Source organism: Antechinus flavipes, chromosome 3 (assembly GCF_016432865.1).
Source record: "Antechinus flavipes isolate AdamAnt ecotype Samford, QLD, Australia chromosome 3, AdamAnt_v2, whole genome shotgun sequence".
NCBI classification, from domain to species: Eukaryota; Metazoa; Chordata; class Mammalia; order Dasyuromorphia; family Dasyuridae; genus Antechinus; species Antechinus flavipes.
The window spans coordinates 81,867,324-81,886,556 of NC_067400.1; the positions used below are offsets into that span (position 1 = coordinate 81,867,324).

General features: G+C 30.1%; 1 protein-coding gene across 27 annotated transcripts in view; it reads right to left on the reverse strand.

Moving 5' to 3' along the window:
* ABI2 (abl interactor 2) overlaps positions 1-19,233 on the reverse strand; it is a 112,907-nt gene that overhangs the window by 53,128 nt on the left and 40,546 nt on the right. For 14 of the 27 annotated variants that reach the window (XM_051983750.1, XM_051983748.1, XM_051983741.1 and 11 more), the window contains exons 3-4: positions 13,416-13,592; positions 1,662-1,759 (exon numbers count right to left, since the gene is read on the reverse strand). In XM_051983750.1, coding sequence (XP_051839710.1) covers positions 1,662-1,759; positions 13,416-13,592 — 275 coding nt within the window. Of the gene's footprint in view, positions 1-1,661; positions 1,760-11,048; positions 11,067-13,415; positions 13,593-19,233 lie in introns of all 27 variants that reach the window. The other 13 variants (XM_051983739.1, XM_051983730.1, XM_051983746.1 and 10 more) reach the window with 1 other exon arrangement.

Below are 19,233 nucleotides of genomic sequence, written 5' to 3' on the forward strand. Positions count from 1 at the left end.
AGTACCCCTCAAAATTTCTAAAAAAAAAAAAATATCTATATATATATATACTGCTATGTATAATTCTTATTATAAACCAAACTAGTAGTTTATGTATTTTTCCTAACAAAATATTTTATAATAAAAACCAAAAAAAAAAAACTTTTATGCACTTTACAGTATCATTTGCAAGACAAAGATTTTCCATTTGAAGAAATTTCATTTGAATCCATTTCATTTGAAGAAATGGGGAAGTCAGTGAATTGTTCCTGTCCAGCTTTGTTTTCTCTTATCATAAGAACTGCTAACAAATAGACAGAGCTTTACATCTTACAAAATCTACTGTTGTTTCTATTCTCTAGTCTGCTCTACAGTTCAGTTTGAGGTTCTAATTTTCAGCCCTTTTCTCCCCTGATCTGGCTAGAAACCCTTATTTCATTCCCCATTATTTTCTTTGCTAATACTATCTAGATCTTGCTTTTACTTCCGCTTCTCCCAGGTAGCCTACAGAAACTTCTTCTCCCACTTTACTACATTCTTTTCCCTCGTCTTTCTGTTATCTCAGTTCACTCACTTCTCCAAAATGTTTTTTCTCATATATCAGCTCAATAGGCTCACCTCTTCTCCAACTGTTCCAATGCAGTTAATTCAGGGTTTTTTTTGGTGAGGGGGCCAAAAATAGAATTGCACCTTAGTCACTTTTAAGTACAATATATAATGCCAATCTGAGACTTCAAAATACTATGGTTTTTAATACGTTTTTGAAAGCCAATTGTCATTAAATGTCTCTAAAAAGTAAATAGATTAAATAATACCCCCAATTTTACAGATGAAAAAACTGAATCACTGACTACCAAATAATTAAGAATGAGTGACAGAGTTACTAGGATAACTGTGGTATCCTCCCTCCCAGGTTGTATTATACTCACTGGAACACAACATATGCATTATCACAGAAAGCCAAATTTTCATTATGACGTTACAATTAACAACAGGAGTTCTTAACCTGGAATCTGTGAACTAGTTTTACCTTATTTTATTTTGATATTTTGTATCTGTATTCCAATGAAATTGATTTGCTTTGTAACACTATTTTATTTTACGAATTTAATAAAATTATTCTAAGAAGGGGTCCATAGGCTTTGCCAGACTACCAAAGGTATCCTTGATATCAAAAAAAGGTTAAGAACCCCTAAAGTAGAAGAATGACAAATTTCTCCCTGAATGGGCCATTTCTGCTGAAGTCTCATATATTGTCTCATCTTCTATAGTTAATTTGAAGTGCAATATGTGTACAGGTTTAAGTTTACAGAAAAATTAGGGTTATACAAGGTTTTATAGTTGTGTTTTTTTCTCCCAACTAAAGTAAGTTCAACTCAAATATAATGAGAAAAATGCCACAAACCTGAAAAAATTTTTCATAATTTCAATGTAGTTTATGAAATAAACTCTAAGTCTATACTAATATTTTAACTCCAGTTTAAAAATGGATAACAAACAATACTAGAAGAATTAAAATCTGTTGGCTGAGAAAGATGACATACAGGAAAGGAAAGATCAGGGAGGAATTTCTTTTTCTTCAGGTTCCATATTAAATAGTTCCACTTTTAAATAGGTATTGTTTTGTTTATACATATCACTTGAGCTACATGCCATTTTATAATTACAAGTTACATACTCACCCAAGTGTTCCTTTGCCCGACATAGGTGGGCTGGGTGGCTTCTGAGTAGGTGGTGTTGTGCGAGGCAGCCCACCCATCTTCATATTCTGTGTACTCACCTACATAAAAGAATGAGTAAAATTCAACTTGTAAGCAGTTGCTATGAAAAATGTTGCTGTATAATTTAGGGGAATAGGAGAAGGACCAAAGAGAAAAAAAATTAGAGAGGCCATGCACTTCATATGCAAACTCTACTCTGCTATTTATTATTCTAGAGTTGCACTCAAAGGACTCTTACTTATTGGGGTTTTCAAATGATCAATTACATATATAAAGACTGTATTTGCCATTAGGCCATCACACCAACAACAGATCACTGGCAAGATATATCTAATTTATCATGCAACTAAACTTCAAGTAGGGTTGATTAAATGGTTAAAGTCTTGTAAAGGATAAAAGTTTAAACTGTTTTTTTTTTTTAAAAAGCACTTTTAAAATAATAAAAAATAAAATACATTGCCCAAATGAAATGAAATGTCCAATGGCTTACAAATATAATCTACTGAAACTGATAAATCTAAATAATAGTAGCATTATAAATTGTACAATTTAATTTAGTATTTGGATAATAGGTCGTTTACATCACAGAAAGTTAAATGCCTATTTAATGACATCCTTATTAGAATTCATTAAAAAGAAAACTTCTAATAACTCAGCTGTGATATACATATCCTACTTTCAAAAGAGTTAAATCAGAACTTGAGGGTTAAGAAAGAAACCAATAGCAAGCTCATCTCTGGCTACAATTCCTAAAAGAGAAATTCAAGCATGGAGGCATAATACTCAGCCAAAGCTTGCATAAGGTCCAAATCACTATTCCATTTCTCAATGAAAATTCAAATACCAAAAGACACAAGCAACCCAGAAGCATGGGGTTCCATCACAATTAAATCCACAGCCCCAAAAGCTTGAACATATGGCCACAAGTTTAAAGAAAAAGATACATGACCATTGTAGACATGATTCAAATCTAGTATCAAATTCTTTACTACCCCAACTTGAAATTCTACAGTCTGTACAGCCAGTAGTATCTAAAAGTAACTAATAAATATTCCTTCTAGCTAGAACATATGTATACTGATATTTTGTATAGCTATCTTCTAAAAACAATCAAAGAAGCATGTACCCTTTCTAACCAGATTATGTATTCACATTCAGTTTGTCCTTGCAAAGAATATTTGAAGCACAAACTACAAGATATTAAGTTATAACAATGGAATCTATTTCAACACAAAATGTATCAAAGTTATTGTTAAATATAAATGAGAAGGAAAAAAGATACAATTGTGTAGATTATGTAATCTGATGTTAAATATAACCTTGGTTAAGTAAAAAAATCTTAATGCTACTTGTGCTTACTTCTCTTAGATGGAGGTCAGTTTTATTTCACAAATATTTACTAAAAATAAAATTCATGCATCAATGAAACAGTGAACAAGTTGTGGGGGATGTTAGCACAGTCTTCAAAGATAAATAACATCTTTCAAGATTTAAAAAAATAAAGCAATAATTCTTCATGGTTGTTGTTGCCTTAAAAATGGAATATATTTTAGATAATTAAAAAATAAACCTAGTCTTGCTGTTCCCCTCATTAGTAATTAGAGGGTATAATAAACTATGTTATTGAACTCATAAGTATTACAAAATGGCATATTTATAATGGAAGACAATTATAAGTTTAAAGTACCAAATTTAAAATATTTTGTCATTTACTTTTTACTGTTGCATTCTTTAATGAAGTCCTTTAAGTTCAACTTTTAAGCAACATGAAACCCAAAATTACTATAAGGAAAATAGAGATAAAAAGAAACACTAAACTACATCAATTTCATAGGATCAGGGAAACAAGGAACAAGAAGAGAATAAAATGAGCGAAAGAGACATTTTATTCTATATACGGGGCATCTGAAACAATTTTTCCAGCTTATAATTTTTTTATCTGCTTTTTAGAAATTAATGTCTTTCTTTAAATTGCAGTATCTTCTACATATCATTTATCAAATAAGAATAAAACACTTACCTGGTTGAGTTGTCCAAAAAAAGAAAATAATAAATCATTCCATGAAGTTAAATTTGATACTTATATTTACACATGTAAATTTAATGTTATAAGATTTCCAGAATGTTTAGCTGCTTCCATGAGTTTGGTTCATATCAATGCAATGATTAACAATATTTACAATTAAGAAATTCAAGCAGAATTCCCAATTCTATCTCAATTTTATGCATTCTCCAGTAATAACCACCTTCATGTCAAACTAAAATAGAGTCAGTATTCAATCAATAAATCAAAAACAATTTTTGAATACTAACTTTTAAACATGTAATACAGAACATAAATAGAAAACAAATACTACTTTTAAAAAATTAAGGGGAAAAAGAAAATAAGGAATGATATATTAATGCAACTGAATGGAAAATACTTAGGACCTTTACCTAATACTTCAGTACACAGAGGGGAATTGTTCACCATGCTGTGAGACTCCTGAAGTCCCTTACACTTAAACAGAGGATGGGATTGGGTAGGTATATGATTAGAAAAAGAAGGAAGAAAGCAAATGGAGAAGAGACCAACTGAGTAACAAAGAAGAATAGTTAGTATAGATTTAGAAGAAGAGTAGTCATACAAGGAAGTGAAACAGATGATATGAACTTAGAAAAAATGGGATAGCTAAATAGAAAAGTCATGACTATTAGAAGAAAAGAGAGCTATTCACTCATATATATAAGAATAAGAGCTAATTCCCAAACACTATTCCAGAAGTACTGCTAGATCAGAAAATATATAAATATATAGGTAATTCGGAAAGAAAAAAATCTATCAATGACCATATAAAAAAATGTTCTAAATAACTAATACTTAGAAAAATGCAAACCAAACAATTCTGAGATATCACTTTACACCATCAAAACTGGCAAAATTAACAATACTTTAATACTGGAATTGATTTTTCTTTGTATATTTGGTAGATTTAACATGTAAAAATCCATCTGGCCTTACTTCTTTTTTGTTTAGGAGTTCATCACTGATTTATTTAATTTATTTGCTAGGATTTAATACTTAAATTATCCTTTTTTTTAAATTAGGTATCATATTTTTCTAAATATTCATATATCGCATTTGTAATCAATTTTGTTGACAGAGTTGGCCAAAATAATTTTAAATGATTTTCTTCTCACTTGTAAATTCTCCTTTTTCATATTATGATGGCAATTTGGTTTTCTTCTCTCTTTTAAAAACTGGATAATAATGAGGATCCTATAAGATATTTGTTTCCTCCATCTAATATATTCTAATAGTTAGAAAAGAATACATTATATTCTTGCTTTCTCTTTTCTTCTCTAGTCTGATCTTTTTCCCTTCCATTGTCTTTGCTCTCTTTCAGATCATCAAAACTAGAACCAAAAAACCACTCCTCCTTGTTCATTAGTGACTCTTGAGGATATTAGGATTGTAAAGGGATATTTTTCTGTTTCTCTTATTAAAATATAAATTCTTCAAAATTAGTGATACATATATGATATAGATAAACCAGGGAGAGATAAAGCAGAGAAAAATAATCATCCCAATGAATATAAATGTAAAAATATTGAAATATATCAAAGAGATATAGTAATCTTTTTAAAAGTTTATACACTCTGGCCAAATTGCCTTTTTATTAAGAATGAATGGCTACTTCATTATTAAGAAAAATGATAAACATAAAGGAATAAATAATACAATTAAACATAATAACAAAAACATCAAAGTCGCATACTATATAAAAATGTAGGAAAAGATTTTGACAAAAAACCCCAATCATCAGTTAAAATACACACACACACACACACAAAAGCAGCATAGAAATAAATGTACTTTTCCTTAGCATAGTAAAGATTTTTTACATAAAACCAAGAATGGAAATAAAATATAATAAAAGAAACCATTTCAAAGAACAACGGTAAAAAAAAAAAAAAAAAAAAAAAACTGCCCATTATCATCACTATTTTTATATAGTTCTAGAAATGGTAGCTATAGTAATAAGAGAAGTAAAGAAAATAAGGAAATAAGTCAAAAAGAAAAAAAATTAAGGCTTTTTGCAGATGATATTATGTCCTACTTAGAGAAAACTTTTTAAAAGTCAACTAAAATTAACTGAAACAGGAACATCTACAGCTAGACCAAAAAATATTGTTTAAATCATCAAGCTATTTTGTCTATTATCAAGAACAGTAAATAGGAGATGAAAAATTATATTCTAATTAAAATAACTAAAGAATGTATAAAATATTTGGGAGTCTGCCCACCAAAATATGCATGGAAAATGTGACTAAAATATCAAAATATTCTTTAAGAAAAAAAAGTAAAACTCAAGTAATTAGAGAGGTATTATTCACTCATTACTGGGACAAACTAATATAATAAAAATAACTATCATTCCTAAATTAATTTACAAATTCATTGCTATGCCAATAAAACTGAGAAAGGATTACTATAAAGAACTATATAAAAATTCATCTAGAGACAAAACAAATCAAGAATTTCAAAGGAAATCATGAAAACAAGTAGAAAGAAAAAGATCCTAACAGTACCTTGTCTCAAAAAAACATTAAATCTTAAAACTATCTGAATTGATTTAAAAATAGAAATTAGGTATGTAAGCAAAAGAACATAATAGTATAATTTTCAATAAACTCAATGAACTTAAATAGGCAGTTAAGAAAACAATTGTCAATAAAAACTGCTAAGAAAACCACAACGTATTCTGGCAGAAATGAGATTTAAATCAGTATTTCACAAAGCATACCACAATAAGCTCACATTTGATACAAGACACACACATAAAAGATCATGTCACAAATAAAACAGAAGTGCAAAGAACAACTACTATGAAGAACGGAAAAATTTTTGACCTAACAAGGGATACAGAAGTTTTTGCAGAAAGATAAAATGAACAATTTGGATAACATAAAATCGAAAGGTTTCTGAGCAAACAAATTCAATGCAGTAAAAAATCAGAAAGGAAAGTTAACCAGGAAAATAACTTTGTAGCAGGTTTCTCTGACAAAGAGGATCAAATGAGATATTGGTACTTTGTATTCCTTAAAGCAATAAATAAATGCTTGTTTATTTTATTATTTTTTGTTTTTAATAATGATTTTGACAAATTATTTATATTACACCCAAGAGAAACTATATGGAAGTATATATATAGAAGTAAAAATTAGTCCCTAGATAAATGGTCAGGGATATTAACAGTTCTCAAAGAGAGGTATCCCAGTAAATAAATATGAAAAAATGCTTTATATCACTAATAACTACAGAAATAAAATAAGTGTGAGTTACTTCTTCAAACTGGTAAGGTTTACAAAAAAGGGGAAAGTTGTTGGAGGGACTGTAAGAAGAAAAATGACACACTAAGTACTATTGATTGAACTATGAACTGATCCAACAATTTTGTTAATTTCACTTAAATGGAAGGTAATTTTATTAGATTCAACAATTTTGGGAAAGAAATTTGGAGCTATGCTTCTCAAATTTACTAATTCTTGCAGCCCTTTTGAACTCAATAATACTACTGTTAGGCTCATTCCCCAAAGAGATTTTATTTATTATTTGTTTGTTTATAAAAAAAAAACAATTAAAATATTTAAAACAACACTTTGTAGCAGCAGAGGAGTAGAACAAAGGCAGTATCATATAAATGTAATTAATAAACTCTTACTTTAAGAAATGACATGTGGAATGGATTTAGAAAACTGCAGAGATTTATATAAATTAATGAAGTGAAATGAGGAAGAAAATATTTTATAAAATGATTAGAATATTATAAAAGTAAAACAAATTCAAGACTTCTGCAGTAATCCAACTACAACTACAGAGGAAAAAGGATAAAATGTGTACTTCCCGACAGAGAGATGATGGATTGGAAGTGTATAAGCAGATATATATATATTTTTGGGATGGCCAATATGCAGATCTATTTTATCTGACTACATTTATTTGTTGAAGAAGAATAAAAAAACAAATGCTCCTCAGCACCCTGAGAAATTAGTAATAAAACCTTACGGAGTCAGAAGCTTCAACATGCCTATGGTTTGAATTCTTAATTTTTGTCTTATTTTCAGATATGATCACTGTGTATATTATTCATATATTTCTCTGATTTAGTGGGAAAATTATATGATAGAATAAGAAGAGGGATGAATCTATAATTCAGAGAGAATAAGATTCTATATTCAGTTCTGAATATATTTGTCTGGGGATCAATGACAAGTTACAGAACATCTCTAATTTCAATTCCATAGTTATTTAAGTAGGAATGATTATAATTATAGTAACAACCTCTTAGAGTAGTTGTAAACATGAAATAATTTCATCTATGTTCAGTGTTTTGTAAATATTAAAAGAATATGTTAATATCATTACTATCATATTCTCTGTGTATTGCTAAGATGCCAAAATTCAATATAGCACCCTACACTAAATTGTAAAATGTTTTCATGAGTTACACTACGCAATAAATTTATCAGGTGATGAATTAAATTGTCCCTCACATGACATATAGTCTTATCCCATATGCCATGTCCTTCCAGCTTACCTACCGAAGTTTCCATTCTATTAAAATAAGCTTCAAGAGTCCTGGGGCACCTCCATGCTATGATGAATAAAACTCAAAGTAAAAATTAGTGTATGGCAGAGCTGTCAGACTCACAGTCTATACCAAAGAACTATGTAACTGGGAAGGTGGGAGAGGAGAAGAGGAAGGAAGGATTTTCTAAGTCAATGTGCTACCCATGGGGATTCTTTCTATGTGAGTTTGACACCACTGGTGTAGGGCATGTACTTGCTAACCTTGGAAATCCAAACTGATCAGTGCAAAACAAAATCCATAACATGGAAATGCATCTTCAGTCATTATCTCAAAACCACAACTCAGTAATAGACTCCCTAAAAATTAGAAAACATAAAAAAGTCAATGACTACATTACACAATAAGAACTAACAAAACAAAATCAAATGACTGAAGAAATCTAATTAAATGTAAAGTTATATAACAACTAGACTGGAAGACATAAAGATAATTTAAGAATCACTGGATTATCTTAAAGTCATATCCAAAATGAACTTAGGTATCATATTTCAAGAAATATTGAAAGAAAACTGTTCAGATCTCTTAAAAACTAGAGAGCAAAATGAAAATACAAGTTCACTGGTTACCTCCTAAAAGAAAGTCCAAAGTAAAAACTTCCTATGAGTGTGACCCATAATAATATCCAGCCCTTCCAGTTGAAAGATAAAAATACTTCAAGTTCCTAGAAAATTTTGATATTTTAAAAGGATAAATGAAAAAGAATAGGGGAAAGGCTAAATCAAGGAAGAGACAAGGAAGAGTGATGTAAAGACAAATCTCACGTAATAGTGGGGCAAAAGTAGAAATCTATTCAAACATGGAAGGGATAAAAGTATAGGATATCACATAAACTTCATTTTAGATGAAAAATTTAACAACTCTTATTAACACAGTGATTAACCACAATTACAAAAGACCCCTGATTTAGGATCTTGCCAATGTTCTGACAAAGAGGTGAAGGACTAGTTATGGAGAGTGAGATAAGCACTTTTGAACATGGCCAACCTAGGAATGTGTTTTGACTACATGTTTGTGGCTAGGTTTTTGTTGTTGCTCCACATTCCCTATCCCATAATCCCTAAGAGGGAAAGAGGTTAAGGGGAGGGGAAATGGCAGACATTTATTGAGAAAAAAAAAAGTTTTTACTGCTAGAAAAACTGAAAAGTGAGAGGTTTTACATCTATATAAAAGGTCTAGAAAGCTTTGAAATAGTGAGACTTCAGACTATATATTGAGATACATATGATATAACATGTAAACAATTCTAAAGAGAAATTTCTTCTTGGAGTTCAAATAAGAAAATCAGGTAGACAGATAATACAGAGATTTAGGTCAAGAAGATGAGATGGGGAAATATGAACAAAGCTGCAAAATTCTATCTAAAATAAATTTTATTTCCAAAGAAAAACCAACATTATTTTTCTCATAAACAAAAAAGTCAGCCATTTATTTATAATGGAGTAGTTTTCTTTGGCTTATATGAAGTACTAAAACTTACTGAACTTGCCAAAAAAAAAAATTCTTTACAATTACATCATTCTACCAAACATAAAAGTGTTCACACCAAATTCTAATGCCACGAAAACTCAGGGTTAACTGGAGTATCATAGCATTTTAGGGATTAGAATTCATTTTCCTGCCTTCTATATTATCAACAAAATATTTTATAAACTCATGGAACAAAAAATACAAGAGAGAAAGAAAAGGAGGGAAAAGCTGAAGTGGAGATAAGTAGGAAAAATGAAGAAGGGGATTAAAAAAATGTTTTTCAAGATTGTTTTGTACAACTTCTTTAATTTATCAGAAATTTTTTTCCAAAAATAAAATATATATAAATACTGAAATAAGTTATAGAAGAAACCACTTTATTTTATTTTTTACTGAGGCAAAACTGACTTGCCCAGGGTCACACAGCTAGGAAGTGTTAAGTGTCTCCGAGACCACATTTGAACTCAGGTCCTCCTGACTTCAGGGCTAGTGCTCTATCTACTGTGCCACCTAGCTGCCCTAAGAAACCACTTTTTTAATGTACATTTTGTTCAAAGTTTTTAGCATAGTGTGTAACATTATAACATATTCATAACTGTACATAATCATGACTTTCAATGTTCAAAAAATTCCATTAAAAAAGCTTTATTAAAATTACGGAAATGTAGCTATTGTGTATTTTAATGGAAAGGAGGGTAATATTTATCTCCCTCTTCTCCCCCCCCCAAAAAAAAAACTATGATACTGCAACTTTAAAAAAAAAACACACAAAAATGTTGAATCACTTCAGTTTCACAAAATATAAACATCTGAATAGTTAAAATTCATTTACAATAGTGGAACATAGTCGCAAAACATATAGAGCACACCGTATATAGGATAAAAAGAATATTACACAGAGGGAGGAATAAAACAAAATGACAGATCTCTATTGTAATGGTTATTCCTATTGCAATTTCAAGAAAAAATTCTTCATTTGATTAACATTTAACTAACTTAATTTTTCAAAGCCTTATTTCAAAAAGCTTTAGCTATTGAAATTAAATAAATCATTATGAAATAACCAACTTATCAAAAAAAAAAAGTCAATCTTTCCTACTATCCTGAAGACAAGATATAAAAGACAGGATAGAAAAAAACAGGTGATTTCTTTAAAGGGTCAATGACAAAAAATGTATCTTTACTCCCCATGTGTAACATTCTGTATAAAAATAAAGAATGGATATCCAGCCCTGGAATCTCTTACCTTAAATCTAAGCAACCACTTAATGCATAAATGGAGCAAATAAAAGAGGTAAGGAAAAAAAGCATTGAAAGGTTAGTTGAAACTTCAGGATATGAAGAGAAAGAAAAAAGAAAGAAAAACAAAGTTAAGCATTCAGCATTAACAAAATAATGTTTCAATAGATCATAGAAAGAGTGGTTTAAAGCAGAATGTGTCATGAACAGGAGATTTTAAAAGATGAAACGATTTAAAATACACTGCTTCTTTGAAAACTAGTATATACACGTCCCCAAACTAATAGACTTACAAATGAAAAATCTGGAGGTCTACAGCATTAACACTTTATTTTGAGAATTAAATTAGAAATAAGCAAAAAAAAAAAAAAAAAAAACCACACATTTTATTCACTAAAATTGTGAAGCACAAATTCATTATTTTTAAGTTCTATAAGTGCCTCTTCAGTATTAAAATTAGGTAGTACCCCAGGTACTTTTACCTGCTTCTATTATTTGATAAATCACAAAAGATTTTCCAAGCTAGAGAAAGTTTTCATAATTTATTACTTTCCAAAAGATGAAACTGCTTAGTTTACATATGATTTAGTAAATGCTCTTAGTAGGGCAACCTAAATATACTCAGATCTACTCTAAACCAAAATTCCCGATAATTATAGTAAATTAAAATCTTTCTAGATTTATGTGTGTGTGTTTGTTTATTGAGGGGGAACAGAAAGTAGAAAAAATTGGGTCTTCCTATCTCACACAAACAAAGTGAATTGTCTACTCATTCAATTGGCTTTGTTTTTTCAACCTACATCAATTTATTCCTCCATGGGTAGCCTAGTCACTTAGAGACTCCTCATATTGGTGATGGACTTAACACAGATACCCATTTTAGCTTTCTGTCTCACACTTAATAGGAAAAGATTCCATTTGATTTTAACTAGAATAATGTTTATTTTTCTCTAATTACTACAAAGATCACATAAACTATGTATATTCATAATTGTATGAATTGTATAATTGTATAAACAATCCTAAATCAATCAAAAACTATTTATTAAATGATTCTGGGTGTCACATGCTAAGAATACAAAGACAAAAGTTAAAGTCCTCTATTTTTTGTTTAAATTGTTATTTCTATTTCAAGTTTTGAATAAAATGTCCTCATTTCTCTCACTTTAACATTCAACTAATTTAATTTCAAAGGCATATTTTTAAAGTTTATATATATTTCAAGGTAAAATTAAATGAATTATTATAAAATGCCCACTAATGCAATAAAAAGTCATTGTCTTGTCTACTACTTTGAAGACAAAATACAAAAGAATAACAGATTACCTTAAAACATCAAAGCATAATATATCTCTACTCTTTACAGGTAACATTCTATATGAGAATAAAGAATGATAATCCAGACTTGCAATCTCTTACCTTAAATTTTTATACTCTGAAGCAGTTATACAAAAGACCTTTTAAAAAATCTTAACACTGGCAAATTTTGAACATGTTTCCAAGACAGATGGTCCAATGGCTAGAAGAGTGTACCTTGAACAAAACTGTCACTTAATAACAATTTGTTAAGTAAAACTTGATGGCAGGGCCATGTCATATTTCTTTGTATTCAATACTCCATCCTCATCCCTTATGTCTAACACCAGGCTTTGCATGGTGTAGGAACTCAAATATTTATTGAACGAATAAATTTATATAAAATATATAAATAGATTTTCCCCCCTGAGCAACCCAGGGTCATCCAGCCAGGAAGTGTTAAGTGTCTGAGACCAGATTTGAATTCAGGTCCTCTTGACTTCAAGGCTAGTGCTCTATACAATGCACTACCTAACTGCTCCCAATTTAATATTTTTTAAACCCTTTTATGCCTTTAAGTCAAAATTAACATAAAAGCAATATGAATAATTTCTTTACTACATGTACATTATTTTTATTGTTTAAAAGCTCTGGTTTTATTTTGAAAACAATTATTTTGAAAAGGATGCAAATCAGTCTTTTAATAAATGAAGTCAGAAACCTGGCTAGTAAATTTTCTAAATGAATTAAGTATAATTTGTATGAATAACTTGTATGCTCAAGAATTTAAAATCTAGAATAGGAAGACATATACCATATCCCATGAGTTACAGATTAAAGAAATGCAATTCATGCCAAAATGACCAATTTTTAAATTTGAGAATTTAGATAGCCTTAAAGGATAGGTACCAATAAGAAGATAGGTTAAATAGATAAATAGCAGCAGGAAAAGGATTTTTATAGATTTAGCAGGATCAGAATCTATTAAGATACAAGAGATTCAGAACATAATATAATATAATCAAGCTGTTCAGTTTCAGAAACTTTCTCAATAACTTTTGATAAATATGATACATACCTTTACTCCATGCCCAATATCATCTAAAATTGTATAGTCAATAGGTTTTCTAATGTAACGAACTGGTCGTTCTAGGTTTGCTGGCGCAATAATTTTATGAGTTCTGGAAGTATTTTTGTTGGTAGTCAAAATACCAATTTCTCTCCTTGCAACTTTCTCTTTATGAATATCGACCGTCTGTAAAATACAATGTGAACAAAACAAAATATATCTTGTGCTTATGTGTGAATGTAAATATATATACATATTCATAAATATAAAATACATTTACACAATGATTTTATACTAAACGTGAATGTGATAACTTGTTTTGTATTTATATCATGCCTTTCTCCCATATCTCCATCTTGTACAATCATCATCATGTATAGGTATTGAATTATGCCTATTTCAAATCTAGTCAGAAAATTCTTTTAAACTGTGAGAATAATTTTTCATCACTTAATATTCCCCAATATATATTAACATAGTAAATAATCAAATTTAAGTAAATTCTCATTTAGTAATATAAAATTAATAAAATATAAGCCAAATTTTTTTTAATATTCTACTTTTATTTAAAGACATCTCAGTCCAGTAAAGATTCCTTTTTTTTAACATTAAGTAGTTTAATAATTTCACTCGTTTACTGAATACTTCATCAATCTACTTGTTTTACTTATGAGATACTTACATTATACTTAGTACAGAACAGAATACATGTTTTTTAAAAGGCTTCTTTATCCAAAGATTCAATTTGCTAAATTTCTATGGATGGAATGAGAGAATTAATTCTGTAAAAGTGATAATTACTAACATGTCCTCCTTTTTCACCTAGTAACTTTGCATTTTTGCCAAGTTATGCTTACAAACTCTCCCTCTGGCACAATGGTTTACAACATAATCCCATTACTTCCTCAGCTGCCAAGCCTATTAGTTCTACCATTCACTTGAACAGATTGAGATATTCTACCTCCTCAGTGAAATACATAAAAGCACCAAATAATCAATCTGGAACAATAAGGAAACTTATAGGTCACCTAGTTTAACCCCTTAGTTTGAAAGGTAAAAAAATCTGAAGACTGGTGAAATGCCCACAATCTCAAAGGTACTAAGTGACTATCACTGTTATAATTCACAATCAGCATCTTTTTTACCTTCTAGGAGTAACTGAAAATACTATGGTATTTTTTTCATAATACAAATCTCCTTTATTTTTTATTTATTCATAACCTTATAAATGAGCATCCTTCTTAAATATATAGCATACACCATTGACATGCTATCATATATGTCAGGTCTTTATGAATTCTTCATCAGTAATTGTATTTAATTAATTCATTTTCATCACAACACCAAACTAAGATCAAGATTTTAAAAGTGCTTTAATGATTTGGTCAGTATCTTCAGAAAAATGAAAACCCAAATGTTGGGCACCTTAAGTTACTTTACCTTACTGCTATCACATTCACATATATTTTATTTTGAATTATTCTTTATTCAACTATCAGAAGTTTAAAGCTTAGGTTAAAATTTAGGTTTCTAAAACGCTAAAGAGTTATTTTTAACTTTTAAAGAAAATAACTTTTTTAACATTCCCCAATGCTACATTTTTATGTTTGTCTCAAGATGTGCCTCTAAACATTAAAGATAAAGCTTAACTGATAATATTTCCATTCACCACCACCACTCCTCTAAAGAACAAAATAAAATAAAACCAAACATGAGTCTGGATATTTATTTCAGAAATACCCAAGGCATTTTAATAGTAAAACATTTGAAATGTCTGTATTTTTCTTGTTAAATTCTTATGAATACTTCTTCTTAATAATTATTGTTTAATTTTAAATTAATATTATATGATATGGCATATAACATAATGAAATTAGTTAGTAGTAAATAATTATTAAATTCTTATAAAAGCAACTTTCTAAAATATATTTTGCCACTTTACCAAAAAAGGTTTTAATATAAAAAGATATAGCCATATACTAGAAAGAAAACAAAGCGATTAATCCTATTATTAAACAGCCCTTCAAATAAATGTTTATCATTCAGAGGTTAAGTCCAAATAAGGCCAAGTCCATTTACCCCCCTCGATTCTCTATACGGATTTCAAATCTACTAAAGGTCCAGACCACCCAACATGAATGTGTATTTTAAAATCAAAGATTCATGAATTTCTACCCTAACACTTAAGCATTTAATCATTTGGGGGGAGTTAATCTGTTTACTTTCAAAGGTAAAAATATAGTCTTAAAATTTTATATTTGGTTAGAAGAGGCCAGTTGTTAAATAAAAGGGAAAATCGACAGCAATGACACCAAAATATATTTGTTGAATGGTTCTTAGCTAATTGGAACTATTTCATTTAATCATCAGAAAATGAATTATTTTAAAGAATAATTTTACTCATTTCAACTATTCCCTCAAATATGATGACAATAATGATGACTATTACTAGCAATAATATAGTGCCTTTTGTCAAGCACTGTGCTCAGAGTTTTAAAAATGTTTCGTTTGACCCTCACAACACTGGAAGGTAGGTGATATTACCATCCCCATGTAATACATGAGGAAAATGAGGTAAATAAAGATGAAGTGCCTTGCCTGGAGTCATATAACCCAATCATTAAATACTAAAATTAAAAGAAAATGAACTTAAAACTGCCATTCTAAAAGTAGAAAAAAATTTTTGAAATATTTATGTCCAGTTGGTCTATGTAAAATCAAGAAGGGGCAAGTATTCCATTTAGCTTAAACTTCTCGGTAAACTATCTAAAAACAGTTTCAAAAAATGTAAATATTTAGCAAATCATTTAGCTAGCTGATCTAATTTATTTATAACATTATAGAAAGATAGAAAAGATAAATATGGTAAACAGTAATTTTCCTCAGACCAATGTCAATGACTAAGTATCATGCTACTACTTGAAACATTTTATATGAACTTCTTTTAAGAATTTATCTTAAAATTGAAAAAACTATTTTATTTAACCTCCAAATATTTTATAAGTGAAAAAAGTAACAAAGTTTTTTATCACAAGTTCATACAAACATAATGGTAAAATGGACTCTAAAATAGCAAACTGTTAGAAATAATAAATTTTTGTACCACTTTAAGTAAAAAGGTTAAAATATTTCACCCTTTAAGATTATAAAATAGAGATGGGCAAAAGCTTTTATGTTGAGATACTTGAATTTACCTCAAAACAACTGCACTTTTTAAAACTGCTTATCTTATAAAACAGAAAATGTTCATTTAAGACAGCTCAAAATTATAAGGTTTTCATATAACTTAGTAATTTATAGCACTGGTTATTTTTTTTAAAACACTTTTAAAAGAAATTACACACTTCAAAATTTTCAAAAGATAAACACATTAAAAATGTAATTTATTTGGCCATAAATAAAAGTAAATTATTTGAGAAAATTAGGGAATAACATTTGCCTTAAAGAAAAGCTCTCAGGTTATAGCTAGTTGTCAATTTCAGAGCTATATATAACCACTCCTATTTTGCAGCATCATAATACTCTGATAAGACTATGCCAACAAGGCTCTGATGTTAATATTAAAGTTCTTTTCAGTTTAAAGTTAAAAAACTAATATGGAAGAACTATGATTATAATTTTACCCTTGATTCCTAAAATCAGTTATTCAAAATAAATTTTACTTCATGTTTATATCTGATCTACAGATTAGCACGCACTTGTGGCAAATAAAAACATGGGTGGCCAGCAAGCAAAACTGAGCTAGTGCATCACTCCACTGCTACCATTGCCTACCATAACATCCCACTGACCAGAAAAGCATGGACGGGACCTTGCTGCAAATGTGCACTATTTCCCCACACCCTATTCCTTATGGGCCTTCCCATCCTTCTGACTGCTGCTGCACAGCCTCCACATGCTGCAGGCCGCCCACCTCAGACCCACAGGCTCCAACCACACAGTCCCAGTCCCAGGCTCCTCCAGAACCCTTCTGGCCAAAGTGGTGTGACCATGTTCTTCCCCCAGCTCCCGTGCCAGCCTGAGGCTCCACCCCCATCCCAAATACAATTCTCCCGGAAGACCCAAGCACATGCTCAGGCCACAGCAGATGGTAGGAAGGGAGGCTGAAACTATTGTTTTAGGATCATCCATGCAATTGTTGTCTCTCATTACCATAGATAATCGAGAGTTGATTGTACTGGATATCACTACCTCAGATAGCTGCCCATCAGTGTGGGAAAAAATCTGCAATCAAACAGGTAGATTGGATTAACTTGACTAAATTTTTGTTGGTTGTTTTTGTTTTCTTTTTTAATTTCTATGTCTCAATTTTAGACAAGTAATTTAATTTTAATGTCTAGTGAATATTTAAATTACAAAAGTACTTCAGATTGTAAATTGTTTATCAAGTAAATCAAAATCACTAATAATATGAATATGAAATTTCAGGTTATTCATTTTTGCAAACTTAAAGACATATAGAAAAAATTAATTAGGATTACATAAATTGTACTTTGACATGAATAACAATGCTTATGAAGCCTACTCTCACTTTTAAAATTTTGCCACTTTTGCCACCTTGATAAATGTGATCTTATGTAAAAATTCTTTGGAAGAAGGAGCATGGGTAAGGAAACAAACCTAGCTTTACAGTCAAAAAGACCTGGGTTGAAGTCCAACCTCTGACACATTTATCATTAAACCTTAGTTCACACTTCAAGTAACTTTGGAAGACTAAGTTGCAGTACAGCTAAAGTGCACTCTACCCTAAAGAAATGAGAGAGACACACACACAGACATAGAGACAGAGACAGACAGAAAGGATGACGTGAGGACATGGACAATGAAAAAGAATGAGAAGGGAACAGAGGAAGGAAGGCAAGAAGAAGGCAAAAAGGAAAGCAGGAAGGAAAGGAGGGAGGAAAAGAGAAGAGAGAAAAAGAGGGATGAAGAAAAAGAAGGAAGAGGGAGGGAGGGAGGAAGAGAGGAAATATCAGACTACGAAGAAAGTCACCTAGTTGTCTCAGCTCTAACACTAAATAGTTATGTGACTTCAGATTTTAATTCTCTCATCTTTCATAATATGGAGGGATGATGCAGGAATTACAGAAATAATTTAGTTCAAAATTTCATGATTTCTATGCAAATCCTTGAAGAAAATTAACTTCTCCTTAAATTCACCACCACTTTAATTTCCTCTCTGCTATCTGCTTGCAGCAGTAGTTTGAGCAGTAAGTCCTAGCGGACTAAAGTTAAGCCAGATGTTAAGAGAAATGAACCTTCCTATTTCTCTTGTGTTTTGCTATTGCCACAAAATCACTTTTAGTACTGTTACTGTTCCCAAACTATCTTGAGATAAAAATAGATGAGTTGCTGATTTATTTATCTGACCAATGATTTTTAGCTCAGACAATTAAGAACCAAGAGGTCTAGATGGACTTTACTTGTTTTCCAAATCTGTGTTCATACTCAATACATTTAAAAGTTTGCCACAATCCTAAGCTCATATCACATGAAAAATTGAATTGTCTTTATTACTTAAGGGGAATAGGAATAAAATCTTCAGATGGCAAAGTCTCAACACTAAATACATGTATTTTTTTTCCCATGAGCATGTGCAATTTAAGAATGCAAAGACATTTTTCACACAAAAATAAGGCCACTGGGCTTAGCTGAGCAATTTCACACCATTCTCATCAGTACTTATGACTTGGCTAGCATCATTCTTGATTCCTGTTGTCATTTAACTCCTCTACTCCTACTCACCTGCTGCTTATCAGAGTCAGAGGAAGTTTTCCAACCTACCGTCAAGTATTCTACAAATTTATGCTCTCATCTCATTTAATCC